The sequence below is a fragment of the Emydura macquarii genome, unplaced genomic scaffold, assembly GCF_026122565.2.
Source record: "Emydura macquarii macquarii isolate MOO-44397 ecotype Brisbane River unplaced genomic scaffold, CSIRO-AGI_Emac_v2 contig_1043, whole genome shotgun sequence".
Classification (NCBI taxonomy): domain Eukaryota; kingdom Metazoa; phylum Chordata; order Testudines; family Chelidae; genus Emydura; species Emydura macquarii.
The window spans coordinates 3,328,840-3,355,921 of NW_027131180.1; the positions used below are offsets into that span (position 1 = coordinate 3,328,840).

The 27,082-nt window shown below is 39.3% G+C and overlaps 1 protein-coding gene across 6 annotated transcripts; it reads left to right on the plus strand.

The window, feature by feature from the left end:
- The first annotated feature begins 568 nt into the window (after nucleotides 1-568).
- Nucleotides 569-26,768, plus strand: ZFX (zinc finger protein X-linked). 6 transcript variants are annotated; one of them, XM_067545048.1, is made up of 8 exons: nucleotides 569-691; nucleotides 5,954-6,042; nucleotides 6,604-7,170; nucleotides 17,002-17,151; nucleotides 17,355-17,498; nucleotides 17,592-17,726; nucleotides 20,448-20,588; nucleotides 22,988-26,768. In XM_067545048.1, the coding sequence occupies exons 2-8, from the start codon at nucleotides 5,982-5,984 to the stop codon at nucleotides 24,172-24,174; spliced, it is 2,385 nt and encodes a 794-aa protein (XP_067401149.1). In that variant the 5' UTR covers nucleotides 569-691; nucleotides 5,954-5,981; the 3' UTR covers nucleotides 24,175-26,768. The 6 variants fall into 6 exon arrangements, with proteins under 6 accessions (XP_067401149.1, XP_067401152.1, XP_067401151.1 ...); XM_067545050.1 differs by lacking the exon at nucleotides 569-691 and adding an exon at nucleotides 821-1,771; XM_067545049.1 differs by lacking the exon at nucleotides 569-691 and having other exon boundaries at nucleotides 5,733-6,042.
- The last annotated feature ends 314 nt before the right edge of the window (nucleotides 26,769-27,082 follow it).

The window sequence follows — 27,082 nt, forward strand, 5'->3', positions numbered from 1 at the left end:
CGAGCTCCGCTACTAAATCCGATTTTATTGCCACTTGCAAAAATACAGAACAACTCCCATCAAAAATAGTAAGAAACCCCCCCCCCCGAAACCCTTTACTCCCCCCGCCCCACCAGAAGCGGGGGGCACAGGCACATCTGCCAGGATGGGCGGAAAATGTTGGGGGGGGAGCCAGGCCGGCCCCGGGGGTTAGGGCCACAGAGTAGAGCGGGCCGCGCCGGGCCGGGCCCCGGGTCCCCAGCAGCTCCCCTCTCCCCAGACCGCGCGGAGCGGCTCTGAGCCCCGAGCGGAATTTTACGGCCGAGCTGGAGCGCAGGAGTCAGCCGCAGCCGTCGCAGCAGGAGGAGCCGCCGCCGCCGCCCTCCTGTTCGTTCTCCCCGGCAACGGCGGCGCCGAGTCCCGGGCCCGCTCCGCTGCCGACGGCCCCGGGCGCTTGGCCTGAGGAGCGGCGCAGGCAGCGGCGGCGGCGTCTCCCTTCCGCATTTTCCTGGGTCTCTCTCGGGCAGTGACGTGACGTGCTGACGGCGGGCCCGGCCCGGGGAGCTTGGCCGCTTCCACTCAGCTCCGAGCTCGGCCCCTCCCTCCCCTCCCGCCCGCCCCGCCGCAGCCACCGCCGCCGAGCTCGGCCCAGTCGCGCTGCAAGAGGCCGCCCCCGAGCCCAGCCGAGCGCCGCCGCCCGCCAGCCCGTACGGTAAGCAGCGCGGCCCGGGCCTTCTCCTCCCCGTGCCCGCGCCAGGCCGCGGCGCCGCAGTGCAGGCCCGGAGGAGGCCTCAGCTAGGCCGCGGCAGGGCTCCGGCAGGAGCGGGCCGCAGGGCCGGGAGCCGGGCCCTCGCAGCGTGGCGGGACGCGGCGCACCGGGGGCCGTGGCGTGGGGGGAGCGGGGCCAGGGCCGGGCCGGGCCAGGGGGCGGCGGGGACAGGCGCTGCTAGGCCCCGAGCTCGGCCGAGGGGGGCTCGCGGAGTGTCTGGAGGAGGAGACAAGATGGCGGCGGGGGACAGAGGCTGCGAGAGGCGGGGGCAGGGCGCCCGCCGCCATCTTGAATTAATCGCTCGCCCGAGCCAGGCTTCCCCCCGGCCGAGCCGGGCCTCCCGCTCCTCGGCCGCAGCCTCCCCCCACCCCGGGGCTGTGTCTCAGGGGCTGGCGCTGTCCGCCCGCGGCGGCTCCCTGCGATTCCCCCCCCCCTTCCTCTCCCGCCGCAGGGAGGGGACGGACGGGCGCCCTGCTCTGCCCGCCACACCGCGTCCCGCCCGCCATACTCGGGAGGGGGCAGGGCAGGGTGCGCCGCTTGGCTTTGCCCGACCCAGACACACCCCTCCCCCCTGGCGGTGCCTTGAGCGCGGCAACGCTGACTTGTAGCAGCCGCGAGGGTCCCCCTTGACACAGCCCTGCCCAGCCGGGGGGCTGTGCGGGGGAGCCCGGGGAAGGCTCCCCTCATTGAGAAGAAGGGCTGCCTGCCGTGCCTGGGGTCACCGAGTTCTCCCCCCCAACCCCTGTTCGTCTGTAGAGTCCCCCTCACTGAAGAGTTTCAAAGAGACACTCGGGGCTAAATATTTACCCGATTTAGGCCCTCTTAAAATCAGCAAGGGCACTATCTGACCCAGCACAGCCCCGTGACGCTCTTAATCCAGAGGAAACGTCCTTTTGCCCACTGTCTGCAAATCCAACATTGAGCGCAAATGACTAGAGCCTGAGTGTGGGCCACAGGGAAACCTATGCTGGTTTTACTGTCCAAATTGAGGGAGATGCCGGAAAAGACACAAACAGCTAAATGGTTAAGTGATCATATTTGGAACTTTTTTTAAAAAATGGTCTTGGGACTTATTTGTAAAGTGGACAACTTGCTTTATAAAGGTGTAATTTTGAACATGATTCTCCCTTTGTGTGTGTGTGTGTGTTACATTCTCAATGATCAAGTCAGGTGGGGGAACCTGGACTGGTTACAACCCAGAAATAAGTTGTGTGTAGGCTACCAGTCAATGACCTCATGAGCAGGCTAATGCTTTAGCTTCCTTAGGGCTTTAACCCAGTTATGGGAACACAATTAGATCCCTTCTATACTACATTTTTAAATTGTGATGTGACCAGGTCAGGGAAAATCTTGTAATTGATTCTCCTACCTCAGTTATACTTTTAATGTAGATGGAGCTTTCAGTGCAGGGTGGGAAGTAGGGAATTTTGCTGATTGCTCTTCAGCAATGTGGGGTGGGATCAGGATTTTGTTGTGCGTTTTTAAAAATTCTGTCCAGGGATGAGGGAGATTTTGCTATGTGTATTACTATTTTTATGGGAAGAAGGGTGGGCGAAGGATTTTTGTGTGTTACTCTTATTCATAAAGTTGGAGAAATGATTTTGCTATATCTTAGTTTTGTCTACACTTAAAACACCACAGTGGCACAGCTGTAGTGCTTCAGTGTTGACACTACCTATGCTCTCCTGTCCACATAGGTAATACACCTTCTGGAAAGGTAGTAGCTAGATTGATGGAATTTTACACGGGAACTTAAGATTGACTTAACTATGTTGCTCAGACATTTGGATTTTTCACACCCTGAATGATGTAGTTATGCCGACCTAATTTTCCAGTGTAGACCAGGCCTTAGCCTTCTCCCCTCTTGCTTCATTTGGAAAGGTGTTGGGTGAGGGAATTTGCATGCTTCAGTGGCGTATTACACTCTTTCTCTCTCCCGCACGTGCTCTCTCTCTATTCATTCCTTTCTTGAATGATTGTATTTAAGGTCAGAGTTATGGAGAAAGATGTGAATAACATTTTGGGAAATTAAGCGTTTTCTTTTGTAGAGTTCTTTTATTGATTTGCTAGAATTATAATATCATTTTTATTCCAAATATATTTCTTCATACTTTTCCTCATATCTGAGGAAATTTGTCTTGATTTTCATTAATATTCCCCAAATAAAGTTGTATTGCTTATATAAGCACATACATAGGATCGGGGCCTTAAAGTGTATTAAAGCAAATCTTATTTGTGTCAGTAGAGGCTAGTTTAAAAAAAACCCCAAAACATAAAATTTCTATGTTTTACAAGTTACAAGTGGTAGAAACTCTATCCTTGATTCACCCCCACTAAGTCTTAAAAATCCTCTAGCTTGGAAAGCTTTCTCAGAGGACTACAATCAACATTTGCAGAATGTAAGCCTTTCCTTTGCAGAAATCCTGGTCGTAATGGTTGAACATGAAGAGTGTGCAAACCAATGCAGTACTGTCTTTCTGAATTTGCAGATGGACAGCTCTAGCACCTCTTATGTTGAGGTATCTTTGCCAAGCTGCATCAGGGTGAGAACTGACCAGAGACCTGTCAGTTTTGCTGCTGCTACTCAAAAGCTGTGGGCAGCCTTGAATAATTACAAGAATCAGGTTAGTTTCACTCTGCTGGAACTTAGAGCAGTAGTAGAGGCAGGCACTGGAGCTATTCATAGGGGAGAAGGACCCAAAAGGAGAAGCTGAATAATGGAGACTTCCTTGTGCAGCAGCCAGAAATTTGAGGGAAGGCTAGGATAACAGATGGATAATATCCATCACAGAAGCAAGGAGGCCATGGGGTCGGAGCAGGGAACGGAGTGTGTGAATGTTCCTTCTCACAGCAGCCAGTGGGAGTTAGGACTTCAAAGTCATTAGATTCTGAATGATCAAAGGTTAATATGTATGACAAGGTGGAGCACTTGAGTAGGGTCCAGAAAAAGTACTTCTACTTGGCATTGCCTGGGGACAGCAGGTCACGCCATCATTTTTGTCAGTTTTTGGCTAGCAGGTTTAGTTCTTGCTACTAAGTGTCTGATAAATTTACAAGATCTATGTGTGTGCTGAGGAGGATGCATGGAGAGGTATGTGAGATGGTAATTAGAAAAGAAAAATAAGTGACGGGGGGGGCTGTGTAGTATGAGAAAATATAAGGAAGATGGTAGAGAACATTATATAGGGAAAGAAGGAGAGATCCAAATGGCTGGAGAAAGAGAAAAGAAGCAACTATAGAAAGGCAGGCAATGCAAGAAAAGATACTATTATAGGAAAGAAATTCTTAGTAGACATAATAGGCCTGAACTTTTTTTAATTGCTAAAACTAAATAGGTTTGGTGGTAAATACTTGGATAAATGACTATCTTAGAATACTTGAGGTTCTAGAGTTCTTGTTTTTCTGGGTTAACAAATGCTGACAACAAATCTGTGATCTTTCCCAGATCCAAAGCTAAAAGAGTTTCTTCCTAGTGATTATTTGGGGTCCTAGTTTTGTGGAGAGATCTGCTTGGGCAGACCCTCATGTCAGTGAGAGTCCCATTGACATAATATCTTAACATTCAAAATGGCCCGATTGATGTCAACAGAACTCTATAACACTGTCAATAGTGATCCCTTTTTAGGATCCAGGAGCCTTCAACTGAACTTCTTCAAGTAACAAAGGGGTCCATTAAAAAAAAAGTATCTTTTGTACATCAAACTGCAGCTGCTGTTCCCATAGTTTAATTTCTGGCTACACTTTTCCTCCAAATTGTTTACGTTATTTTTCATCAACAGGAGGGTTTATTAGCTGGCAGTAGCAGAGGACTAGCTTGTGCAAGGACAGGATTAGAATATATTTGCTACTGGCTGGGGTGTGTGCATGCTTGGGAATTCTTGTTTTTTGTTGTTGTTTTTTAAAATACCTCCCACTGCAAAAACTTCATTAATGTAAAGGAAAGGTGAAGAATGAAAACAAATTGTCGAAGTTTTCAGTTAAGGTTTCCACAAAAATCTTAACTCTCCAGGTTCATACACTGTAATAAGGTATTACGTTGATAGTGGGGGTTCCTGCCCATCACTGGCAAAAATGTTTGGAGAGAGGAAGACCACATGTCTTTCACGTAGTGACATTCTTCCTATTGGAAGAAATCTGCAGGGAGATTCTGTGGCCTCTCCCTGGTCCCACATATCAAAACCTCTAGCTTGGATTAAGTTCAAGGAACTAGTAAAGGTTAGTACTAGTTCTTATTTTGGCCAGAGTGATCTGTTCAACCCTAATTGTAGTGCATATATGCAAGGGAACAGAGTTAAGGGTGGAGTGGTCTCATTTTAATGAGAATTTCTTAACCTTTTAGTATTTAGATTTTGGGGGCGGAGTGGGTGATTTAAGATCTAATCAGTTACTATGCATCAAAGAAGTTTTGACACTATCAAACTACAGAGAGCTGATAGAATTTAAATTTGATAATCTTTGAGAACAGATGGTATTTTTAGTCTAAAAGCAAATGGATGATGCTTCTCTGGGGAGCCTCTTCAGAGTCCCACTCTTGAAATTCAAAGTGCTTGTGCCATGGTGGTCTGGAACCTTGTGGCACTAACCATTTTGCACCCTGTGGGAGGTATGAACTGCAAGCTCTAGATACCTTAGTTCATTTCTGACTGCCAAAGGCTGTGAACATAAGGAAACCCAGAGCTATGTCCATGTTTGTTTTTATTAGACATCTACCTTTACTCACCTTCTCAAGTAGTTTTATAATCATTATTAACTTGAATTCCTCAGCCCATCATCCATCTGGATTGTATTGCTTACCAGTCTCTCATAAGTGGGAATTTGTAGAGATTTCCCTCTTTGAGGAATAACTCTAGGTATTCACTTTCTCTGCCCTTCTTCCTCAGAATTTTCTATATCTCCTTGGAATATGAGGTTAAGAAAATATGAACTGAGGTGGTTAAGGTCCACCTCCCCCTTGTTCAGACCCTAATGTTCAGTCACATGAGATGCTGCTTGTGTGAGTCCCAAAGGGTATGGCTTCCAGGAGGTTTAGTAACTGCACAGTGACCTTGGGTGAAATCTTGGCCATACTCAAGTCAAGGGATATTTTGCCATTGACCTCAATGGGGCTAGGATTTCACTTCTTGAATAAGTGTGATATATGCGGAGGACACCTTGGAGAACTACAGTTACTGGGAAAGTAACCTTTCTCTTCTTTACTTTTCATAGGCATTGTGACTGATGAGAATTAAAGGCCATGGATGAAGATGGACTTGAACTGCAGCCACATGAGCCAAACACGTTTTTTGATCCATCAGGTCTGACGGGAGATAAAGCATATAAATAAGACCCTTCATGTTAAGCATAAAGTAGATTATAACCAGTCAATTGTCTTTACTGAATGGTGCTTTGCTGTTTTATTTTTATTTTTGGACTGAATGCTGCACTTGTGATTTTAGTTTTAGTTCTGAACAACATAACTAGAATGTACTGACTACGGGATACGCTATGAAATGAGAAGTGTTTGGGGGTTATGGGAGAGACTCAAAAATAGCTGATCTTATTTTTGAAAAAATTATGATCTCTTTTAGTTGAATGCTAGAAAACTGGTTTTATGTTGTTCATTTGTCAAAGAAATGCCAATGGCTAGTAAGGAAGTAACAGTTTTCTAGTGCTTTTTCAACTTCCCTCGCTCTCTCACTCTGTGTGCGCGCACGCGTGTGTGTCTATATGGTCAAAAGTACCAGAATGCTTCTGGTAGATAGATATGTTGTGTATAAGCTGAAGACAAATTATAATAATTTACAGCCAATACATATCAGTCATGTTCCTGGAGTTACTGTGGATGTTTTAAATGTTGGTGTAATTATATTTTTCAGGATCTGATGCAGCACATATGGATGGAGATCAGATTGTTGTGGAAGTGCAAGAAACCGTATTTGTTTCAGATGTGGTGGACTCAGACATAACTGTGCATAACTTTGTTCCTGATGATCCAGACTCTGTAGTCATCCAAGATGTCATTGAGGATGTTGTTATTGAGGATGTTCAATGCTCAGATATCATGGAGGAGGCAGATGTGTCTGAAACTGTCATTATTCCTGAACAAGTGCTGGGCACAGAGGTAGCTGATGAAGTTTCTTTAGCACACTGCACTGTTCCAGATGATGTTTTAGCTTCTGACATAACAGCAGCAGCATTGTCTATACCAGAACATGTACTGGCAAGTGAATCAATGCATGTACCTGAAGTTGGACATGTGGAACATGTGGTTCATGATAATGTTGTAGAAGCAGAAATTGTCACCGATAGTCTGGGAGAAGATGTAGTTTCTGAAGAAGTCTTGGTAGCAGACTGTGCCTCAGAAGCAGTGATTGATGCCAACGGAATCCCCATGCACCACCAAGATGATAAGGGCAACTGTGAAGATTACCTTATGATTTCCTGTAAGTTTATGGTAAAGCAGTAAAAGACAGTGAATGACACTGACGGGGGTTCTGTGTGAAATTTTTGTTCCAGAAAGAGAGTTTTCTGAAATGCAAAGGTCTCATAAATGTACATGTATATTTTCAGTTATAATTGTGCTCCTGCTGAGGTGGTTTATTTATGAAGATAATATAGAGAAAGCTGGAAAAAATTACTGTCTGATTATTAGAATAAGCCTTTTAAAATAAAATACTCACGTATTAGTTTACAGAACAATATTTTTTATTTGAATATTTAGTGTAACAAAGGTGTAAGGTGCCATTTACTTTATAACAGCTATAGGAAATAAACCTGGCATTGCTTCAGCATATACATATATACAAATGCATATGCTGCAAAATTACTAAGAAAGCAGAAGAATGGTTTCACATAAATGGAAGAGGGACAGCCATAGACCTGCTCTGTGTTTCTGCAATTTGAAAAATGTCTTGCATCTGAAATACTATTAATGTTGTTTGTGCTTATCTCCTCTTTTAGCTGTATAAATACAGGCAGCAATAACTTTTTCCTTTGCTATTAGAATGTTTGTTTTTTCTCTTGAATAAACTGAACATGTGAAGGCACACTATTAGCAAAAAGGACAGCTACTGCTGCATAAATATTGGGAAGCAACCTTGAATTTAAGGTTTTGTTTTTTGAAATTTTTTAACCCCTTTGTACCAATAGTATGGTTTAGTAGAATTGCAGTATTGAAACAGGTGTAGCAGGGACAGGGATATTACAAGATCATAAAGTTTATTTCTCTGTGGGAAATACCCTTTTGCTCCAACTAACACTTTTTAATGGTGTAATCTGATTAACATTTTTGGGTCCTATATGATTTATGAAAGCGATGCTATTAAACAGGTTTTTGTCATAGAATCATTGAAATAGAAAGGACATATTGTGTCATTTAACCCATTCACATAGCCATTGCAGGATTATTTGTTTTGTCTAGCTTTTAATGACTCAAATAATGGAACTTAACTGACTCCATATATTGATTCTTGCTTCATTTTCAGTACAGGTTCTTTGAGTAGTTCTTCATTGTCTGAATGTTGTTCTTTGAATATTTTTTTTAATGGAATTGTTGTTTGTTTTGGCTTAATTATAATATCTTCTGCACATATGGATTTTAATATTTTTTTCTCTTTGCCCTATTATCACTAGATTTCTTAATTCCTGAACATTTGAGTTCCTGGTGTCAAATACCCTTGTGTAGCTGTGTTTAAATTAATATAGGAATCAACTTCATGGTCCCTAAAGCAGATAAACTAACCAAGTTAGAAAGCTCACTTTTGAATTTCTTAACTATAGAAAGTGATTGACTGAGAACATGCGATAACCTTGGTTCTGTTAAACATGATGAGGTTTTCTTATTCTTAGTCGGTTACTTCCTCTTGATAAAAAATAGGTCCAGAGTGGTTCCTCAACTGACTTGATTTTTTACTTTCTTTGCTATTAAATATATGTCAGTGTGTTTTAAAATGTTTTAGTAACATATTTGGCCCCTCTAGCTCAGGTACTTAATTAATATTTTAAAATATATTCACCTTTTGTTGGAAAGCATATCTGTCTTTTAACTTTATATTTTGAATTGAAAGTACAGCTAGAATTTGAGTTAAATTAAAGTTTTCCCCCATTACCTTCTATTGTATTTAAAGCCTGCCTAACAGGTTCTATTGGTTTTGAAGTCAGGAGTTTAGTACTCCCTCTAGTTAAGTGGAGATTGTCTAATCTGAATAGTCACTTCATTATAGAAAAAAATTAAATAACATTTGAATTCAAATCTCTCCTTTTTACATCTTTAGTGTATGTATTTCTTGGTCTTCAGGCTGAATCTTCTCCCTTCTTCATTTGCACTTGGTACCAGATGGCTTTCAGAGAAGATCGCCAATATCAATCCCATCTTTGATTTTTTTTCCCCAAGTCCCTGAAATCATCCTTGATTCTGTCACAACTTTCTTCAGTTGTGTTTATCTAAATTACTCATTTTTGGGCAAATTGGTGAGTAGAATTTTGCGAGGTTGACTTAATCTAAGATGCCTGCCACCATAGTGTCCAAATGCTGCCAGTTCTCATGCATACTATAATACATGGACATTTGCCTGTTTTCTTCAGAATACTTTTGCCTTTCTTATTATGTTCTGTTACTTGAGAGGCAGAATACTACTCTGTACACTTTATGTGAATCACAAGTAACCTGTCCCACATTCTTCATTGGAATTCCTAGGCAAGATCACTTGCCACCTTCTTTCTGTCTGTTGGTTCCTTTCATTGTTTGCCCTTTGCTTGGATGGGCTACTATGTGACCCTGGCTTCTTAATCTGATCATCTCATTTTTCAAGATTGGATTAGCTATTGCTCTGGTGAGAATGGTTGAATGGATGTCTAATAATTGAATGGCTCCACACATAGCTTTTCTTATTTCTTCTTCCTCCCTTCTCATTTATGGATTGAACCTGCATTTTCTCTTCTGATGGTACCTTTCTTAGTGATCTCCATTTTGTGTGACTTTCCTTCAGCAAACTCATCTGTTTGAATCATCCTTTTCCCATTAGAAATGGAATCTAGCATGCATAGGAAATTGCCTTGATTTCCTTGGTGTGCATTCCATTTCCAAGATAATGCTTCTTACCTCTAGTGATGCCCTCCTTTTGTGTAGATATTCTGTCTTTAATTGCCCTTAGAAACTCAGTGATTTGTTCCGAACTAGGTCCTGGCTGTTTGCACCTGACTCAGGTCTGCCTTTGATTCACTAAGCAGAGAATGAAAACCACTGCCATCTGTTAAACAACATGGAAAGGATTCCAAGAGTTTTGATAAACTACATTTTTCTTTTTATCCGTGCCAGAAAAAGTCACTTAAGGAGGACTCTTGATATATCTTGGCCAAAAGGGAACAGATTATAGCCAGATACACATCAACCCAACTTCTCTAGCCATAGATCTTAATTATAACTTGGAAAGCCATTAGCAAAATGTTAAAAAATGGCCACAGACAGAAAGGTGTTGGAGTTTTTCAGGGAGGACATTAGAGCTGATCATCTAACTGAAATTAAGGTTTCTACATTTCTGATTTTACTAAATTCGTCAAAGCAGGAGATAGGCAATTAGCTTTTTGTCACCAAACAGGGGCAATAGAAATAGCTTCATTAGAAGAGAAGCTGTGCTGGATGTACTCGGTGTATTTTGTGCAATAAGAATGGTAAAATATTGGAAATTTGAAGAGATGAAGGCTAGACTTGGAAACTTTGTATTGATATTCCACAAATCTAGGAAATTATATGACATCAACAGATGTAGCAGACACATTATGTTCACATCCTAATCAGGTCTAGAGTCAGGAAACATTTGATTCATGTACCAGAACCAACATTTTCAATATAGGACTCTTTCAGAACCAAGGGTATTTGCAAATATGCTAACAGTGATTGTATCATTACTTAGGTTTAGAAGGGGCACGTTTTTCCTCCTCTTGGATATTTTTATTAAGTCAAGAGCAATGGACCTAGTCAACAGAACCATAATCCATATAACGGCAGTATTGAATAACCATGGTTTTGTAGCAGATATAAAAATGTTTTTGTTTTACAGGCTGTCTTCATCAACCACCTGGGAGTACGGGGCTATTTTCTCTTGAGGAGAATCTTAAAGATGGAAGACATAATGATAGTTCCCCCTCTCCTTACCCTCACCCCCCAAAAAAGAAAAAAAAAGAAAAGGAAAAAAAGTAACATTTGCTGTCAGACCACTGTCTAATCATTATAATAGTACTGTGCATAACTGTCCTGGCCAAGAGTGTTTATGAGGTCACTGCATGTTGATCATGAGTTGGAAAACATTAGGAGACATTGGTAAAAGTAATATTCAAGGGCTTCATTTTTACTGTGCTGGGTAGACATGAGCCAAATTATGGGAATTAGAGCTTCTTTGCTGCAGAGTCCAAGACAGACTAATGACAGATATCAGTCTTGAACCCTGGGAAACTCATCTATGATAGATTTCTATTTCCCGGGATTGAAGGAAGTTCGCAGTGTCATTTTAGCATTGAAGAAATGTCAGGAGGGCCTGGCATTGTATTGGACACCATAATAACAGTGCTCATTGTGGAAAAGAAAGTGGGCACAAGAAATTCCAGACTACATCGGAAGTAAAATTGCCATTTTAGTGGAAAGAAAGTCTAGTTTATCAATTGCAATACAAATAAACAGTGTAAATATTAGATTGTATTCCCCAATCTGACATTTCACTCAGTCTGTTTAGGGATTTGCTTGAGCATAAACATTAGGGAAGAATGCAGCAACCTTTTGCATTAAGGAAATACTAAACTAGCAAGTTGTTCTAGAAGCTGTCAAACAATTTACCCTATTTATTTTTCTTATTACCTGTGCTAGTGACGATCTTTGGCAGCATAACGACAGAACGCATGTTGTTATTGTTCCAGACTGGCTTCAGAGACCTTGGGCCAGATTCTAATCTTAGTGAAATTGATGTAAATGTGGAATTATTTTTTTGAATTCAAGGGCTGGCTTGGTGTGGTATTTATTGATGAGTAATGCACAGTAAAAGGATGGCAAGTGAATTTATGCCCAATTTGGCACATTTTTGGAGAAGTAGAGAAATATGAGAGATGGTTATACCATTTGGTCTTTCCAGGGTCACTTTTTCCATATTTGAGTGCAATTTGTTCATATATATATATGACTTTTTCATTTTAGATTTAATGTTTGGTGGAAAGCAAATGCTGTAGTAGTATAGTAGACAATTAACAGATTTATTCAATGTTATTAATAGATAAATTATATTTTGTTTTTCCTTGAACTACTCTTAGGTCTTGTCTATACTAGAAAAATTTGTCTACATAAGTTATGTTGACTTTCAGCCACCGCTATAATTACAACCGTGGCTGATGTCTACACCTGCCACGAGCTCCCAGGCTCCCTGTGGGCTGCTCTCCACTCTCTGTCTGGTTCCAGCTGGGAGACGGGCTGCAGCCGCCACATGGGGACTTCTCCCCTCCCTGGTCCCAGCCGGGAGCTGGCCTGCAGCTGCCACGTGGGGACTTCTCCCTTCCCTGGTACCTCACAGCCAGGAGCTGAGAACAAGCCAGCCCAGGCTTGCAGCAGGGGTGGCTTGCTTTCTTGTCAATTTCATGGCTCCAGCAGAGCCGTGAAATTGACAAGAATGACAGCCCCTCCCTGACACTGTGTCACCCTAGCTCTGCTGGCAAAAGCCCTACACCTCTCATCGAAGTGGTTTTATTTTGTTGAAAAAACAGGGCAGTTTTGTCAGGGGGCGTTATTGTAGTGTGTACAGCAGCACTGTTTTGTCAACAAAAGCTGATTTTAGTTGACAAAACTCTCTAGTGTAGACCAGGCCTTAGTTACTCCTTTATTATCTCTTGGTCTGAGTTATTCCTCTATATGGAGAATATCTAGATATGCTTTAGATTAGGGGTTCTCAGGATTTTTCATGTTGTGGACCACATTAACAGATTCTTTAATGGACTGCTTCTACTTTCAGTCCACCTTAATCTTTCATTTGTAATCATGTAAATTGCTGTAGCAACTATATCAGTTGCATAGGAAAGTAGGTATTTTTTGTCCATTTTTTAAAGTAAACTTAGCAGCTGGAAATGAGAAAAGAGCCAGCATTATGTGATCTGTCAGCTCTCTGAAGACCACCAGCAAGTACTCTGTGGACCACAGTTTGGGAACCTCTGCTTTAGAAACAAGTATCTAGTTTCTTAGGGCTTTTGTTTTGCTTTTATTTCTTTTCTTGGAGAAGCAATCTCAACCCACCCTTGTGCTGAAGTAAAGTTCTGTTACAGAGGAATCAAAACATAGCTAGTTCATTTTCTATAATTTTCTATAAAGTTTATCAGTTTTTAGTTAATATTTATACAAGTTACATCTTACAGCTTTGGAGTAGAGTCATTCTGTCTCTTCTTTGCCGTGACATGGGTTGTGATAAGTTTAACAACTGCCCAGTGTATATACTGGGAATGCCACAATCCTTTAGTAAAAACCGGTGAGCATGCATTCTCTGAGAAATTAAATTAACAGCTAGGAACACATTTTCCTTTTTTACTTCTAGGAGGGAGAATATAAGAAAATGGCAGCATCCTGTGTTTGGCGCATTCATGGGTAAGACAGGTATGGGGTGGTACCCATGGATAGGTCATGTATATGGATTAAAAATTCAAGCATCTAAGACGCTTCATGTTTTAAACATTGATCAGGTTGATATTTGTAAACCTCATTTTCTCTATCTGAGATTGAGAAGCTGGAAAAATGCAGAAAAGTGTGGACATTTCACTACCTAACCAAAATAACATTTTTAGACTGCACCCTAAAATAAATAGTTACAAGGATGATACAAAAGCTTCAGTAAACCAGTATAGGTAGATGCTTCTCTAGCTCTAGATGCTTAAGTGTGGCAGGTACCCTACATGTCTTGATCACTAGTCAACCAGCCAGCTGCACTGTGGATAGCAGACAGTGGCCAGCAGTTGCAGCCAAACTAGTGTTTCAGTGCATACATGCTTTATACACAGAGCCAGTTGGAGAGGGAAATGGTGTTATTCTTGCTGGGAACTTCGCCCTTGTTTCTGTCTCTCCTCATTTTCTTCTTTCCTTGTTATCTCTTATCTTCTCTTTTACTCTCTTCTCATCCTCTTCCCCTATTTTCCTCCTATTGAACTTATTGCACTATGCACCATACATATTTGCTAGTCTTTTCCTCTTATCTGCCACGCACTGCTAGTGTGTTTATGCTGCAAGCTCTCCCAGAAATACGTGTGGGAATTTTTCCTCCCGGGGAAAATTTGATCCTATATTTTTACACACACTCACATTTTAAAAGTTTGGCATGTTTTGTCTTGTTTCTTAAATAGGATCATTAAAGGATACTTACATTAAATAGGTATCATATTTCAGGTTTTTATATAATGTGAAGGAGAGTCAGGAAACTAACTAATTATAAATTTGTATGTTGAAAGTTGCACAGTTGCCTTAGAATTATGTCTTTCACAAAGATTACTCTCCAGCCTAGGAATACCTTATCTGTTCTCTGTAGGAGAAGGAACCGAGTTTCTGATTCATAAGCCAGAAACTTTCTATTCTACAAACGTTATTAAAAAACCCAACAGATCCTACAATTAGAAGTTTATTTTTAAAAAAAGAAAACCAAAAAATAATCCCTGCCTAACATCGTATTCTGGGCTTTAGAACGTCAGTTGTTTTTTTCCTTGTTAAGGACTTGTTCCTGCATCCGTTTAAGTCAGTGAAAAACTTCCCATTGACTTCAGTGGTGCAGTATCAAGCTCTATTGATGAGAAAGCGCTACCTACACATGATTGACAGTGCTGATAGCCAAGCCATAAGGGAGTACGTAACTCCTGTAGAAGGAACACAACAAAAAGTATACTTGAGGAATGATAGCAAAACATTATTCCCTCATGCCAGATTTCCATTTATGTTTGGGGTCTTATGTATATTCCAAGGAATTTATAAAAGTGCATCCAGGTACCTGAGAACACCTGTAAGGTTGCATTTTCAGAGAGATCTGAAATAACACATCACCATAATGTCTTGCTTTTTCCACCAGTTTAAAAGGTTCTGAGTTTCAGTTACAGCTGTTTTAACCAGGACATTATCTCTTGATCTAGGATCTTGTTTCTACAGGCATTTCAGGTAGTACTATAGATTTCCTTGGGACTTTGGAAGCAATGTATTGTGCAGTGTTCATTCATCATTCACTTGCAAAAAGCGTTTGGTGCATTCCTGCTGCCATTTCTATTTCTGGGACGAGTAGATTAAAGAGCATTTTTAATATTTTGTAATGTAATATAATGCATAATATTCTCTGCAAATAGTGATAGCTACCAACTTACATTCCTTGTTGAGAAATTTTATGTATGTGTAAATGTATGTATAGTATGTATGAGACACAATACATACTTGTGTATGTGTGGCATAAAGGTTTTATGTTGACATGATTGCACAATAATAATATCTAGTTTTTGTATAGTGCTTTGTATCAGTAGATCTCAAAGTGATTTACAAGGGTGGTCAGCATGATGCTCAGGCTGGCTGCATTATTGATTAGTGGCAAAACCATGACTGATTAATGCAGATCATTCCACGTGAGCACCAGTAAAACTTGTATACTACGTCACCACTTACTCTGTATATGCCACATGTTACAGAAAGCTATTAGAACATTCTTAGAGTTTTAAAATATTTTATTGGTAATGTTTTGCTTTTTCCTCTAAATTTGGTTCCTTTTGTTACCATGAGTCCAAACTATATATGACTTTGAAGGAGCCATAAAAACCTCAAAAAAAGATCTAAAGTAGCTATTGTACATAATGTAATATATTGCAAGTCCAATGCTTTGGACTCTAACAGTGCTAGAAGAAAATGCTGGGTCCTGTTGGAAAGGGGAAATCCCTGTTGGGTTTTGAGATAGTGGACTTTGTGAGCCTGTGAAAATGTAATATTTTGGGATAAAAGTCCACATTTGGGCAAAGAAACTTTTTTTATGGTATATGTTTTAAAAAGATATCAGATTTCTGAAGCTGCTTATGAGGTTGCAGGGTTAGAATTAGTACCGGGGAGGTGGCTTAGTGGGCAGAGAGCTGGTTAGCCAATCAAAAGATGCATGGAAAATTAATTTATCACATGCATATCATCTCCATAGCATATGGGTGTAATTTATTTTCACTCTGTTGCTTGGAGGAAGTCACTTGAGGAGCAGCAATGGAACAGGCACAATATTCCTTTAAGGGATTGTTTTGCAATGAATTCAAAATAATAGTGGGGAGTAGATATAGGACTGTAATACTACATACAATTTAAATTCCTTTCTGTAGGGAAGTCGATAGGAATTAATGGAATCAGAATTTGCCAATGTTAGAATGGCAATTCATTAGTTTGAAACTGAGCTTGGTTCCGTCTATAATGAGCAAGCAGGGTCTGGGATTTCTTAAAATACATGTCATTCAGCTTCTGGGTGAATGGGGAAAGACAGACCTTATGGTTTTCATGTAGTTAAACCCCTTTCTAGCCAACTAAAGGTGAGCTATTGACAGGCTTAGAAGGGAGCTAGGTCCAGTTCTCAGCTGAAGGGACATCTATAATGTGAGGGACATGTGAGAGAGGAGTAAAGGACAGCTCTTAGTGAGAGGGGATTAATAGCTTGTTGGATGTGTGTGTGGAGGGGAGAAAGCAGTTAAAATAGAAAGAGTATATGAACGTGTGCTGTAGAATAAGTGTTAGTATACTTCCCTTTTTACTGCAGTTTGCTATTTTGGGGTATTTCCTGATGGTTGTCGTTCATCTTCCCCTCTTTGTTCCAAATTGTAGTACTGGTTCTCAGTATTAGGGGTCAAGGAAGGCAACCTAGAGAAGCCATGAAGCAGTTTTGTGTTTCCTATCATTCACTGCCTTCATAACCAGTATATTTCACCTAGCTTGGGTGGAAATAGGACATAAGAGCTGTCCTTTGTTTCAGCAAGGAATGCAAGCATGCTGCCTTTTTTTTTTTTTAAATAGGGTGGTGCAGCTTATCACTTTTATCTTTTCTAGAAGATGAAAATCTTGCATCTTGGATTTGCTTCTGTCTTTTTTTTTTTTTTTTTTAAAGGAATTTGAAGCAATTCTTTTGACAATTCTTTCACTGCTTTGTCAAGCCAGTTAATATGTTTTCATTTTTAACTATTTTCAAATTAAAATAATAAAGTGAATCCTCTCTCATTTGCAGTTGTTTGTATAGATTGTGTGATCACATCATAATTTGTCTTTATAGTGGATGATACTGGGAAAATTGAACATGAAGGTTCTGCTGAAATTACCATGGAAGCAGAGTCAGAAAGTGATCCGTGTAAAGTGGACAGCATTTGTCCTGAAGTCATCAAAGTCTATATCTTCAAAGCTGATCCTGGAGAAGATGATTTAGGTAAAGCAGTTTGGTCATTTTAGAATACTCTAACCTGGCTTCTGAAATCCTGTACATTCTAAGACTATCGTTTCTCTCAGCTCATTTGTGAAGAGCCATAGATTCTAAATATTAGAGTATAAACATTTATTTTTCAGTTTAGAATGTAATTTGGTAGAAATGTACTTTTAAAAAACCACTTTTACTCTGGTCTTCTTAATTAGGAGGCACAGTAGACATTGTGGAGAGTGAACCTGAAAATGATCATGGAGTGGGATTACTTGATCAAAATAGCAGTGTTCGTATTCCAAGGGAAAAAATGGTTTACATGACTGTAAATGATTCTCAGCCTGAAGATGAAGATTTAAGTAAGTAGGTGGCCTTTATTTGGGGACTGGGTTTTTATTTTCAGTGATGTGAAATTAAGAATAAAGAGCATTAATAATTTCTTTTTCTCTTAGGTGTTGCAGAAATTGCTGATGAGGTTTACATGGAAGTGATTGTAGGGGAGGAAGATGCAGCAGTGGCCCACGAACAGCAAATAGATGACACTGAAATTAAAACTTTTATGCCGATAGCTTGGGCAGCAGCTTATGGTAAGGTCCATGTACAAGTACTTCTTCAAGACTGAGACTGATGGTAACAAAATATCTGCAAAAACATTTACATTCAGAATGTCTTGTTGGCATTATGTGTCCTAAAGTTCCAAAATGCTGTCAGCCATAAAACTAAACAGATTCCTGAAAAGGAAGATGAAACTTATAAAGCAAATTTCTTTTTATTTCCATTTGAACAGACATTTCCTTCATATAAATAATGTAGAAGGAAATACAGCAAGAAGTACGCAGCTGAAAAATTGTATCTTGAGTACCTCTGGCCTTCACAGTTTTTGGGTACAATAAAGGCTGGCTTGGGAATAGAGGGATGAATATTTTTGTCCAAAGTGACAAGCAGGAGAATGTAGGATTCACTTAAATCTTAGCTGAGAATCAGTGTTAGCATATGACTTTATTATGCACCTAGATGGGTGCATAAATATGTAGTCTGGTACTTGGAAAATGAAATACTTTTAAAAAGCAAGCACAAAGGGGACATTTACTGTTCTCTCCATTTAAATGATTCCAGAGCCCTTAGGTACAACTCAGAGTTGCTCTCCAATATTTCAGAATTGTTGTTCTTGCTTATTGGTATCTGGGCACCAGTTGCCACCCGTACTGACTTTCCTCCTTGTTGGAGTAGATCATTTATGTATTTATGTTAAAGAAGCACCCAGGTATCCCAATCGAGATCAGGGCCCTGTATACTAGATGCTGTCCAAACACATAGTAATAGATAGTCCCTGCCCCAAAGAGTTTACAGTATAATTTAAGATAAATTGCAACAAGTGGTGTAACAAACTAAAGAATGAAGGAGGGAGAATGAAAGTTACAGTGATAGGAACACATGGAGAAGTAGACTAGCTTTGTATGTCATTTAAAAAAAAACCTTTCTGGATACCTACCTGTCCATTATCAGTTAAAAGTTTCACATAGTCATCACAGTTGAAGTGAGTGTTGAGGAGGGCTTTGAAGAACAGGGTAATGACTGTACAGATTAATTTAGAGATGGCATTTGAGGCTGGCATTATTAGTAGCCTGGAAGAAATGAGGTGGAGTGGGGGTAACACAGTAAGATAGAGAGTAGATAAGTGGGTAGGTGCAGTGTAGTGTACGTGTAGTATGCTTGAATTGTAAAGAGGAATCTGATGGGCGAGGTGAGAAAAGGGCAGCAGGAGAAGTCATGTGGCATGGGTGTTGTTGGGGTAGGTTGAAGAGGGCTTAGAGGAGATCAGATGAGAAACCTCAAAGTCAATGAAAGGCAAAGGAGGAGAAAGTGATGGAGGTAATGTTACTAGGGAGGTTTAAAAATATCACATTTTATTATTTTTCTGCTGCCCTGTGACAAAGTCCAGTGGCTCTGCTGCTTTCCATTCTATCAAGTAGGGAAAACAGTTTCCTGTATTTGAGAACATTTAGGTCCCACTTTGTCATGTCATAATATGGAAGGACCCTTGGGTACATACCTCAGTTATGTTTTATTGGTGTCATATGTTAAATTGGTTCTCAGTTCCAAAATTATCTATGTCACCTGCCAGACAGACTCTTCAGCTCTTTCTCTGGCTTCCCTCAGCTGATACATGAAGTTCAAAATCCTCAGATTCTGCATGCGTCTGTTCCTGCTTACATTTTTTTTGATCTCATTCATTTCTAAACACCCACTTCAACTCTCTACTTTGGTGCCTCGCTGCTCTTTTGTATCCTCCTCCCATTCTTACCTTCATGCCTTGTTATATGCTTCCCTTTCCAACATGAACTGCCTCTCTCTTCTGAAAGCTTGAAGAGGCCACTCTTCTTAGGACCACTCCTTAAATCTTACATATGCCTCAAAATCTTATCGGTATTAAACAATCAACAAAAGATGTGTTTTTAAATAGAAAACAAATATCTTAATTATTTCACTTTGAATTAAACCCATTATCTGATGTGTTATATGTCATTTATATATATGTATATTTAGAATGTAAGTTCCTTGGGGCAAGGATGGTATCCTCTTTGTTTTATACAGTGCTGAGTGCATGTTCACTCTCACTAAAATTGATTTGTACACGGTCAAATCTCCAGATTTGCAAAGCGTGTGAGATAGGTGTATTCATGTTGTTCTGATTCTTATGAAAGTCTGTGGCACATTCAGCGATGACTCCCAAATTTAAGGTTCAGTTCTGTAAACCCTCTGCATATGGAACTTTCATTATCTTCAAGTCAAGTCAGTTGGCTTGAACTGAATGGCCATTCACACATAGAGGTCTTAGAGGATTGAACCCTAATGGAATAACAGACATCAAGAAAAATAGTCTGATTTCGGCATATTCCCTGAGATTAGAGATTCTTTGTACAGAATTACTAACCAGAAATGTATAGCAACATCTTTTCTTAAAATGCAGTATTGAGATTAGAAAAAGAAAAGCCTTTGTGAAATGGACTTCCATTTTCTTCTGTAAACTGCATTGGATTTGAATCCAGGTCCTTCCACATAGAAATCCAGTACCTGCCCCATTCAGTTTGTACTCAGTTACACAGTTGGTCCTAGATTTTGTCATATACTGAGAAGAGTGCTTGTGGATCAATTAATTTTAATGGCCTTTTGGTTTATGTTGCCATAGTTTAGTTAAAAGTTATCAAGTTATCTCTTGCCTATTTTTCATTTATCATTATAGTTTCTGTAGTCCAAATAAACTTTTTTGAGTGATGATGGTAGGTAATTTTAGTCTATTTTATTAGGTAATAATACTGATGGGATTGAAAGCCGGAATGGCACTGCAAGTGCTCTGTTGCACATAGATGAGTCTGCTGGACTTGGGAGACTAGCTAAACAAAAACCAAAGAAAAGGAGGAGACCTGAATCCAGGCAATACCAAACAGGTGAGTACTTATATGCTTAGGTAATTTAGTGATAGGGCCATAAAAGTACCTCGATAGAGACATACTCGTAAATAAATGTGCATTGCTACTGAGGACTTGAAGACACAACATTCTGTAGAGAGAATATGGTTACTTTGCTTCTCTGATTTGTTGGCAAGATGTTCAATTCACATACCCAACTTGTATTTTCTTTTTAAAGTTCTGAAATAAAAATGTTACGGAAACATAAATTCACAGCTTTGAATGGAAGTGAACCCTTCTCAGCCAAAACGAAAGCAATAGTGTGGCAAAAAATTAAATTCTTATACATTTATCTTGCTATACAGATTTGAATAGACTGGAGTATACAACCTTTGTCAGAAGCTGATCTTGGCCAAATAAAATATTGCTGTAAATGGCACTTGTCTGAAGAGCTGGTTGTCTTTTTTTATACACAACAAACTGAATATAGTTAATTATGTCAGTTAATTTAACAAGTAACTAAATGAGTTTGAGTGTCATAAGTTACTTTATCTGGTATACATTCTGTACATGTTCTCTCATGTCTCTTAAAGTTACTTCAATTTTGAAATAAGTTGACCGAATTCTCTTTTCAAAATCTTTACTTGAAACCACAAGAGCAGCTCCATTGTGTTGACATTAGTAGGCTTCTATCTTCACTGAATTATTTATTTATTTAATTGTCTGATAAAATAGAAAGGACACCTCTCCATTTCTTTAGGTGTCTTTGACTTAAAATACAAATATAAAAAATTCCTTTCCATTGTAACTAAACTGCAGCAGTTCCATATCATGTAGCTTCCAAGTAGCAAACCAGGCAAATTAACAGTTGAAATAATTCTTCCTTTTGCACCATTACCAACTACCCTGATGATTCTTCCCTATTTGGGGGAAAATGTGCTTCACAGAGTGCCCAGAAGGTAATCAAATTCAGGCTAATTTGGACAGAGCTGAGGGAATGAGTTCCAAAGCTGAGGAGCCCTCACATAAAATGTTCTCCCATTCTCCCATTCATACCAAGAGGACTCCAGCTTGAACATCTCTCCTGCTTGTAACCATGACATATGACATGAGGAGGGAGGTAGTTTCTAAGGTATGTAGGTCCTAGGCTATTCAGTGCAGTTCCTGGGGCACTGATGCAATGTGCTTACAGGGTGATGTTCTGCTTAACAAGTGAACTGATGAGTTCTGTAAAAACTTCAGTCTCTGGGTGGGTTTAATGTGTAAACCTATGTAGATTTCATTACAGTGATACAGTGGTTCCCAAACATTTTCCCTGTATGACCCCATTTTCAGATGTGTTGTTTCCCACTACCCTAGACAGCATGGAAGTTGCAGTTTAAAAAGGTGTCCTCTCTGCAGTGTGACCTCACACGCAGTGTACAGGCAAGGTCACGGCGCAAGGAGGATGCCATTTTGCTTTACGAAAATATGGCATATTTACATATGGTACGTGTGAGGTCATGCTGCATGGAGGGTGCCATTTTGTAGAGTAAAATACCATCCTCCGTGTGACGTGCCCTCGTGCATATGGTGTGTGTGAGGTCACGCTGTGCAGAGGAGGCTATTTTGTAAAATGGGGTCCTCTGCAAGCTCGGGATTGCCATGACCCCATCTGCTGATGAAGTGACCCCACTTGGGGTCACGACCTGCAGTTTGGGAACTGCTGCAATAGTATAATCTTGAGAAGAAAAAGACATGGATGACACTTGTAAGTCTACTTCTGAAAGAAATGATTGCTAATTCCTTGCCATGCGTATATGAAAAAAATCCATCGTGTCCATTGCTGCTACTTGATCTCATAGTAAACAATGTACAATATATTACAGAAAATATCTTGTACAGGGGTGTGTGTGGTATGAATGGGCTTCATTCATTTTGTTAAAAAGTATAACTTTGAAATCTGGAATGTTAGGGAGAGCATACGTAGGTTGCTGTGTAAGGTTGTGTCATTGGCTCATAGAAGTTGTGCTATAATACAAATTTTTCCATCTTTGATTAAAACTTAGATTCTAATTAAGACAATTTTACGAGAATGTTGAAGAAGCTGTAATCACTGACATGTTAAATTATTCCTTATTGACTTTCTACAAATTTCTTTCATGTAGTTTGTGTGATGTTGATTTGTTGGCTCTAAAGACCCCCTTCTCTCTCGATGTTTCATACTTGACAGTACTGCCAAATGCACAAGTTTTGAGTCTTCAGTTGTTAGTGTCGGGAAATTCTGACTCAGTGATATAGGGTTAGTGTAGAAAAGTAGTTACAGTGAACTTAATAACATAAACGGAAATAACTCACTTGGACTTATTTAACAGTACTACTTGTTATTTCATGTTAATGAAATGCTTTGAAGAATAATGTTTGATGGTCAATTTCATTATATCTTTGTTTACTTTCAGCAATAATCATTGGCCCTGATGGTCATCCTTTGACTGTCTATCCTTGCATGATTTGTGGAAAGAAGTTTAAATCCAGAGGTTTCTTGAAAAGGCACATGAAAAACCACCCAGAGCATCTTCTTACTAAGAAGAAATACAGATGCACGGACTGTGATTACACTACCAATAAAAAAATAAGTTTACATAACCACCTGGAGAGTCACAAGCTGACTAACAAAACAGAAAAGCTTATTGAATGCGATGAGTGTGGGAAGAGCTTCTCTCATGCAGGAGCTTTATTTACTCACAAGATGGTGCATAGGGACAAAGGAGCCAACAAAATGCATAAGTGCAAATTCTGTGATTATGAGACAGCGGAACAAGGGTTACTGAGTCGTCATCTTCTGGCAGTCCACAGCAAGAACTTTCCTCATATTTGTGTAGAGTGTGGCAAGGGATTTCGTCATCCATCGGAGCTCAAGAAGCACATGCGAATCCATACTGGTGAAAAGCCATACGAGTGCCAGTATTGTGATTACAGGTCTGCTGACTCTTCTAACTTGAAAACTCACGTAAAGACTAAACATAGTAAGGAAATGCCATTCAAGTGTGATATTTGTTTTCAGACTTTTTCGGATACCAAAGAGCTTCAGCAGCATGTACTTATACATCAAGAAAGCAAAACACATCAGTGTTTGCATTGTGACCACAAGAGCTCAAACTCAAGTGACTTGAAACGACATATAATTTCAGTTCACACAAAGGATTACCCTCATAAGTGTGAGATGTGTGATAAAGGCTTTCATAGGCCCTCAGAACTGAAAAAACATGTGGCAGCCCACAAGGGTAAAAAATTGCACCAGTGCAGACATTGTGACTTTAAGATTGCGGATCCGTTTATTCTAAGTCGCCACATTCTCTCAGTTCACACAAAGGATCTTCCATTCAGGTGTAAGAGATGTAGAAAGGGGTTTAGGCAACAAAATGAGCTAAAAAAACACATGAAAACACACAGTGGCAGGAAAGTTTATCAATGTGAGTACTGTGAGTATAGCACTACAGATGCCTCAGGCTTCAAACGGCATGTTATTTCCATTCATACAAAGGACTACCCTCACCGTTGTGAGTATTGCAAGAAAGGTTTCCGAAGGCCTTCAGAGAAGAACCAGCACATTATGCGGCATCATAAAGATGTCGGGCTGCCTTAAAGTCTCTTTTACAGACTTATGGCTTGGAGTTGTAAAGAATATTGCTTTTCTGTCTGTCAGCTTATTTTAAAGCCAATCATCTATGATCACAAAAAACAAAATACTGTGCATTTGATTTATTGCTGTATACAAATAGGATTATTGCTTCTAGTTGACTTTTATATATTTTGTTCAATAGCGTGTTCTGAATTCTATTCAGTTTGTTTAATAAATGAGGAAAAGAGGGCAACAATAAAGTTGCATTTAATAAAGTAAACCCTGACTCATCCTGAATTTTTCAACTTTAGCTTATTTAAACATTTATCTTACTGACCTTGTTGGTACTCACAATGTCCATGTTAATGAAATTTTGTTGTGAATTTTTAAAATATTTTAAATTTTCTCTTAATAAAATTGTCAGCAATGTATAAAATAACATGGGGAACTTGAAAGTCAAGAATAATGTTCTTAGGGCCCATCTGTTTGTTTTGTTCAGCATATACAGAACGTATGGCAAATTAAAAATTTTACATTTGAGCAATTATATTTAATATTACTGAACAAACATACATTCTTCATTTTTATTCAGGTTTCCTTTACAAAGGATCTCATTCCTTCCTGTATAATAAGTAAAAATGATGGTTGGGGGCATTTTTTCAATACTTACACTTTTTGGAATAAGAATTTGTTCATAAATATTATGTTTATTACTCAGTGCTTCTTTGTCTTTTAATGGTTCTGTATCACAAAAAAGTTTTGGTTTTCTCAACTTCCTGCTGACTAACATTGAAAACATAAAATATAGCTATTCCACTTCTTGTCTGGATAGGCTGCAACTTCTTATGTTAACAGCTAAGTGTACCCTCAAATTGAGTATGATTTTATGTATTACAACATGAAACAACAGTATTTAGGTCAAATCACATTTTTACTGGAATTACTTCAGTTTTATTCTAAAGTCTGATAGATGTCTCAGACAATTTTTCAAATGTATATTTAGAGAGAGAATTTCAGTTAGGAAATAGAAGGAGCAGATGATTTTTTAAGTAATAGATCCAATTTTCATGCAAATATCCTTAATAAAAATAAATTATGACAGAGGCAGAACTGTTTCTAAATAGGATGTTTTTCATGAGCCATCAGCAGCTGTATTAACCTGCTGTTTATTAAATAATTAGTATCCAGAATTAACCCAGTTTTTCTAGTCTGTTTATAAACAAATGGGGGAGCATTACAATTGTATGTAATTTTACCACCTGAAGTCTATTACTTAGAAAAAGTTGCAGTGCAATATTGGTTGCTAATTGCTGTATAAATGTGGAAAATACAAAGTCATGTCGCTTGAGACAACAAATGTAAAACAAAACTGAATTGCTTAATTACAAGTCATGTTTTAGGGATTGATCCTGCAGTCCTCATTCAGACTCCCACTGAGTCAGTGGTTGACTGAAAAAGGATTGCAGGATGTGACCCCAAATGATTATAGGAAGACAACGGATTCTGCAAGCATTAATCCCACCAAGTAGCACTTACTGATCAGAGTTAATTCCATTTTCTGTAATGGGACTACTCACTGGGAGTAAGGGATGCAGAAGTTGGCTCTCAGTCCTTAATCAGGCCCATAGTGAGTTTTCCTCTTTCAGATATTTATGTCCTAAAACTTCACTATTTTGTTTTTGTATAGAGAACTGCAGCTATTGCTCAGCCAGTCCGTATGTTTTATTCTACATGTAAACACCGAGGTTAACTTGAACGTGTCTTTTCAGGAAAGGCTAATGCTTTCTCATGCTGTATTTCTCCAAACCTATGATGTCTGATTAATAGTGCCACCACATGTGCTGATCCAGTGCTATATTAGCTAATGTTGCTAATAATAAAGGGTCCTGATCCTTTAACATGTAGCCAGTACCTGCCTTCAGTGGGAATCTATGTGGTTACAGCAGTCTATCTGCAAGCTCTATATTGCAGGATCAGGTCCATAGTGTGTGAAACCTTTGTGCAGATTTTCCATTGAAATCTTGCAAAATGTCTTTGTTCAGATTGATTTTTCTCTTATGTGTTTTGCAAGTGGAAACCTGAAAACTATAAATTCCACATACATTCCCACAATGTTATTGAGAAGTTTTAGCCATTTTGAATTATACATTTTTAAATAAGCTGAAAGACAAAACACTTTACCCACTTTATTTCTCTTAGGTAGTCTGGAATCATACACACTTTTTTAAAGCACAATACTGAAACCTTTTTTTAAAGGAGTAATTAAGGGTTTGGTCAAGTGGATTTTGTAAAATGTATTTGTCTGTATAAAGAGAAAATGAAAGTGTAGTTATTGTTAATGTACTGACATTAGTTACAGGCTAGTTTTAATTCTTAAATAATTTGATTAGCTATGCTATAAAATGGATGTTTCAGTTAAATGTTTTAAAAAGGTACAGATTTTTACAAGGACATAATATAAATTATTGTTCTGTAGAAATGCCCTGTTAAATATTGTATGTCCCTCCCTCTGTACACTTTGTAAAAAGAAAAAGAAAAAACAAAATACATAGAATCATATAGGGATGTGTGACATTATTGTAATTGTGTACTTGATAATAACGTGAAAAAATAAAAATCAGAATATTTTTCTTGTTAATGAACGTTTAGTTTACTTGATTCCAGTACTAAGATAATATTACTTAATGATACACACTTTTTAGAAAATATAATCAACTTAGCACAATGGCTAATGTTTATATCCCCACTTCTCAGCTCGTGTACTACTGGTTAAAAAGGTGTTTAAATGCTTTGTTTTGTGAAGCAAATAGAATGACTGACCCTTCACTCTTGGGCATTTCTTATGTCTAGGTTGCAGGTACGTTGAGACTCTTAACAGGGCAGGTCCTCTGAATTCACTTAACTTCTATTTCCATTTAGTTAAAATGATTGA

Coding starts and splice junctions, on each gene's coding strand:
- ZFX (XM_067545048.1), top strand. CDS start 5,982: ATGGATGAAGATGGACTTGAACTGCAGCCACATGAGCCAAACACGTTT. Junction 7,171..17,001: donor AGATTACCTTATGATTTCCT/GTAAGTTTATGG, acceptor TTGTCTTTATAG/TGGATGATACTGGGAAAATT. Junction 17,499..17,591: donor GCCTGAAGATGAAGATTTAA/GTAAGTAGGTGG, acceptor TTTTTCTCTTAG/GTGTTGCAGAAATTGCTGAT.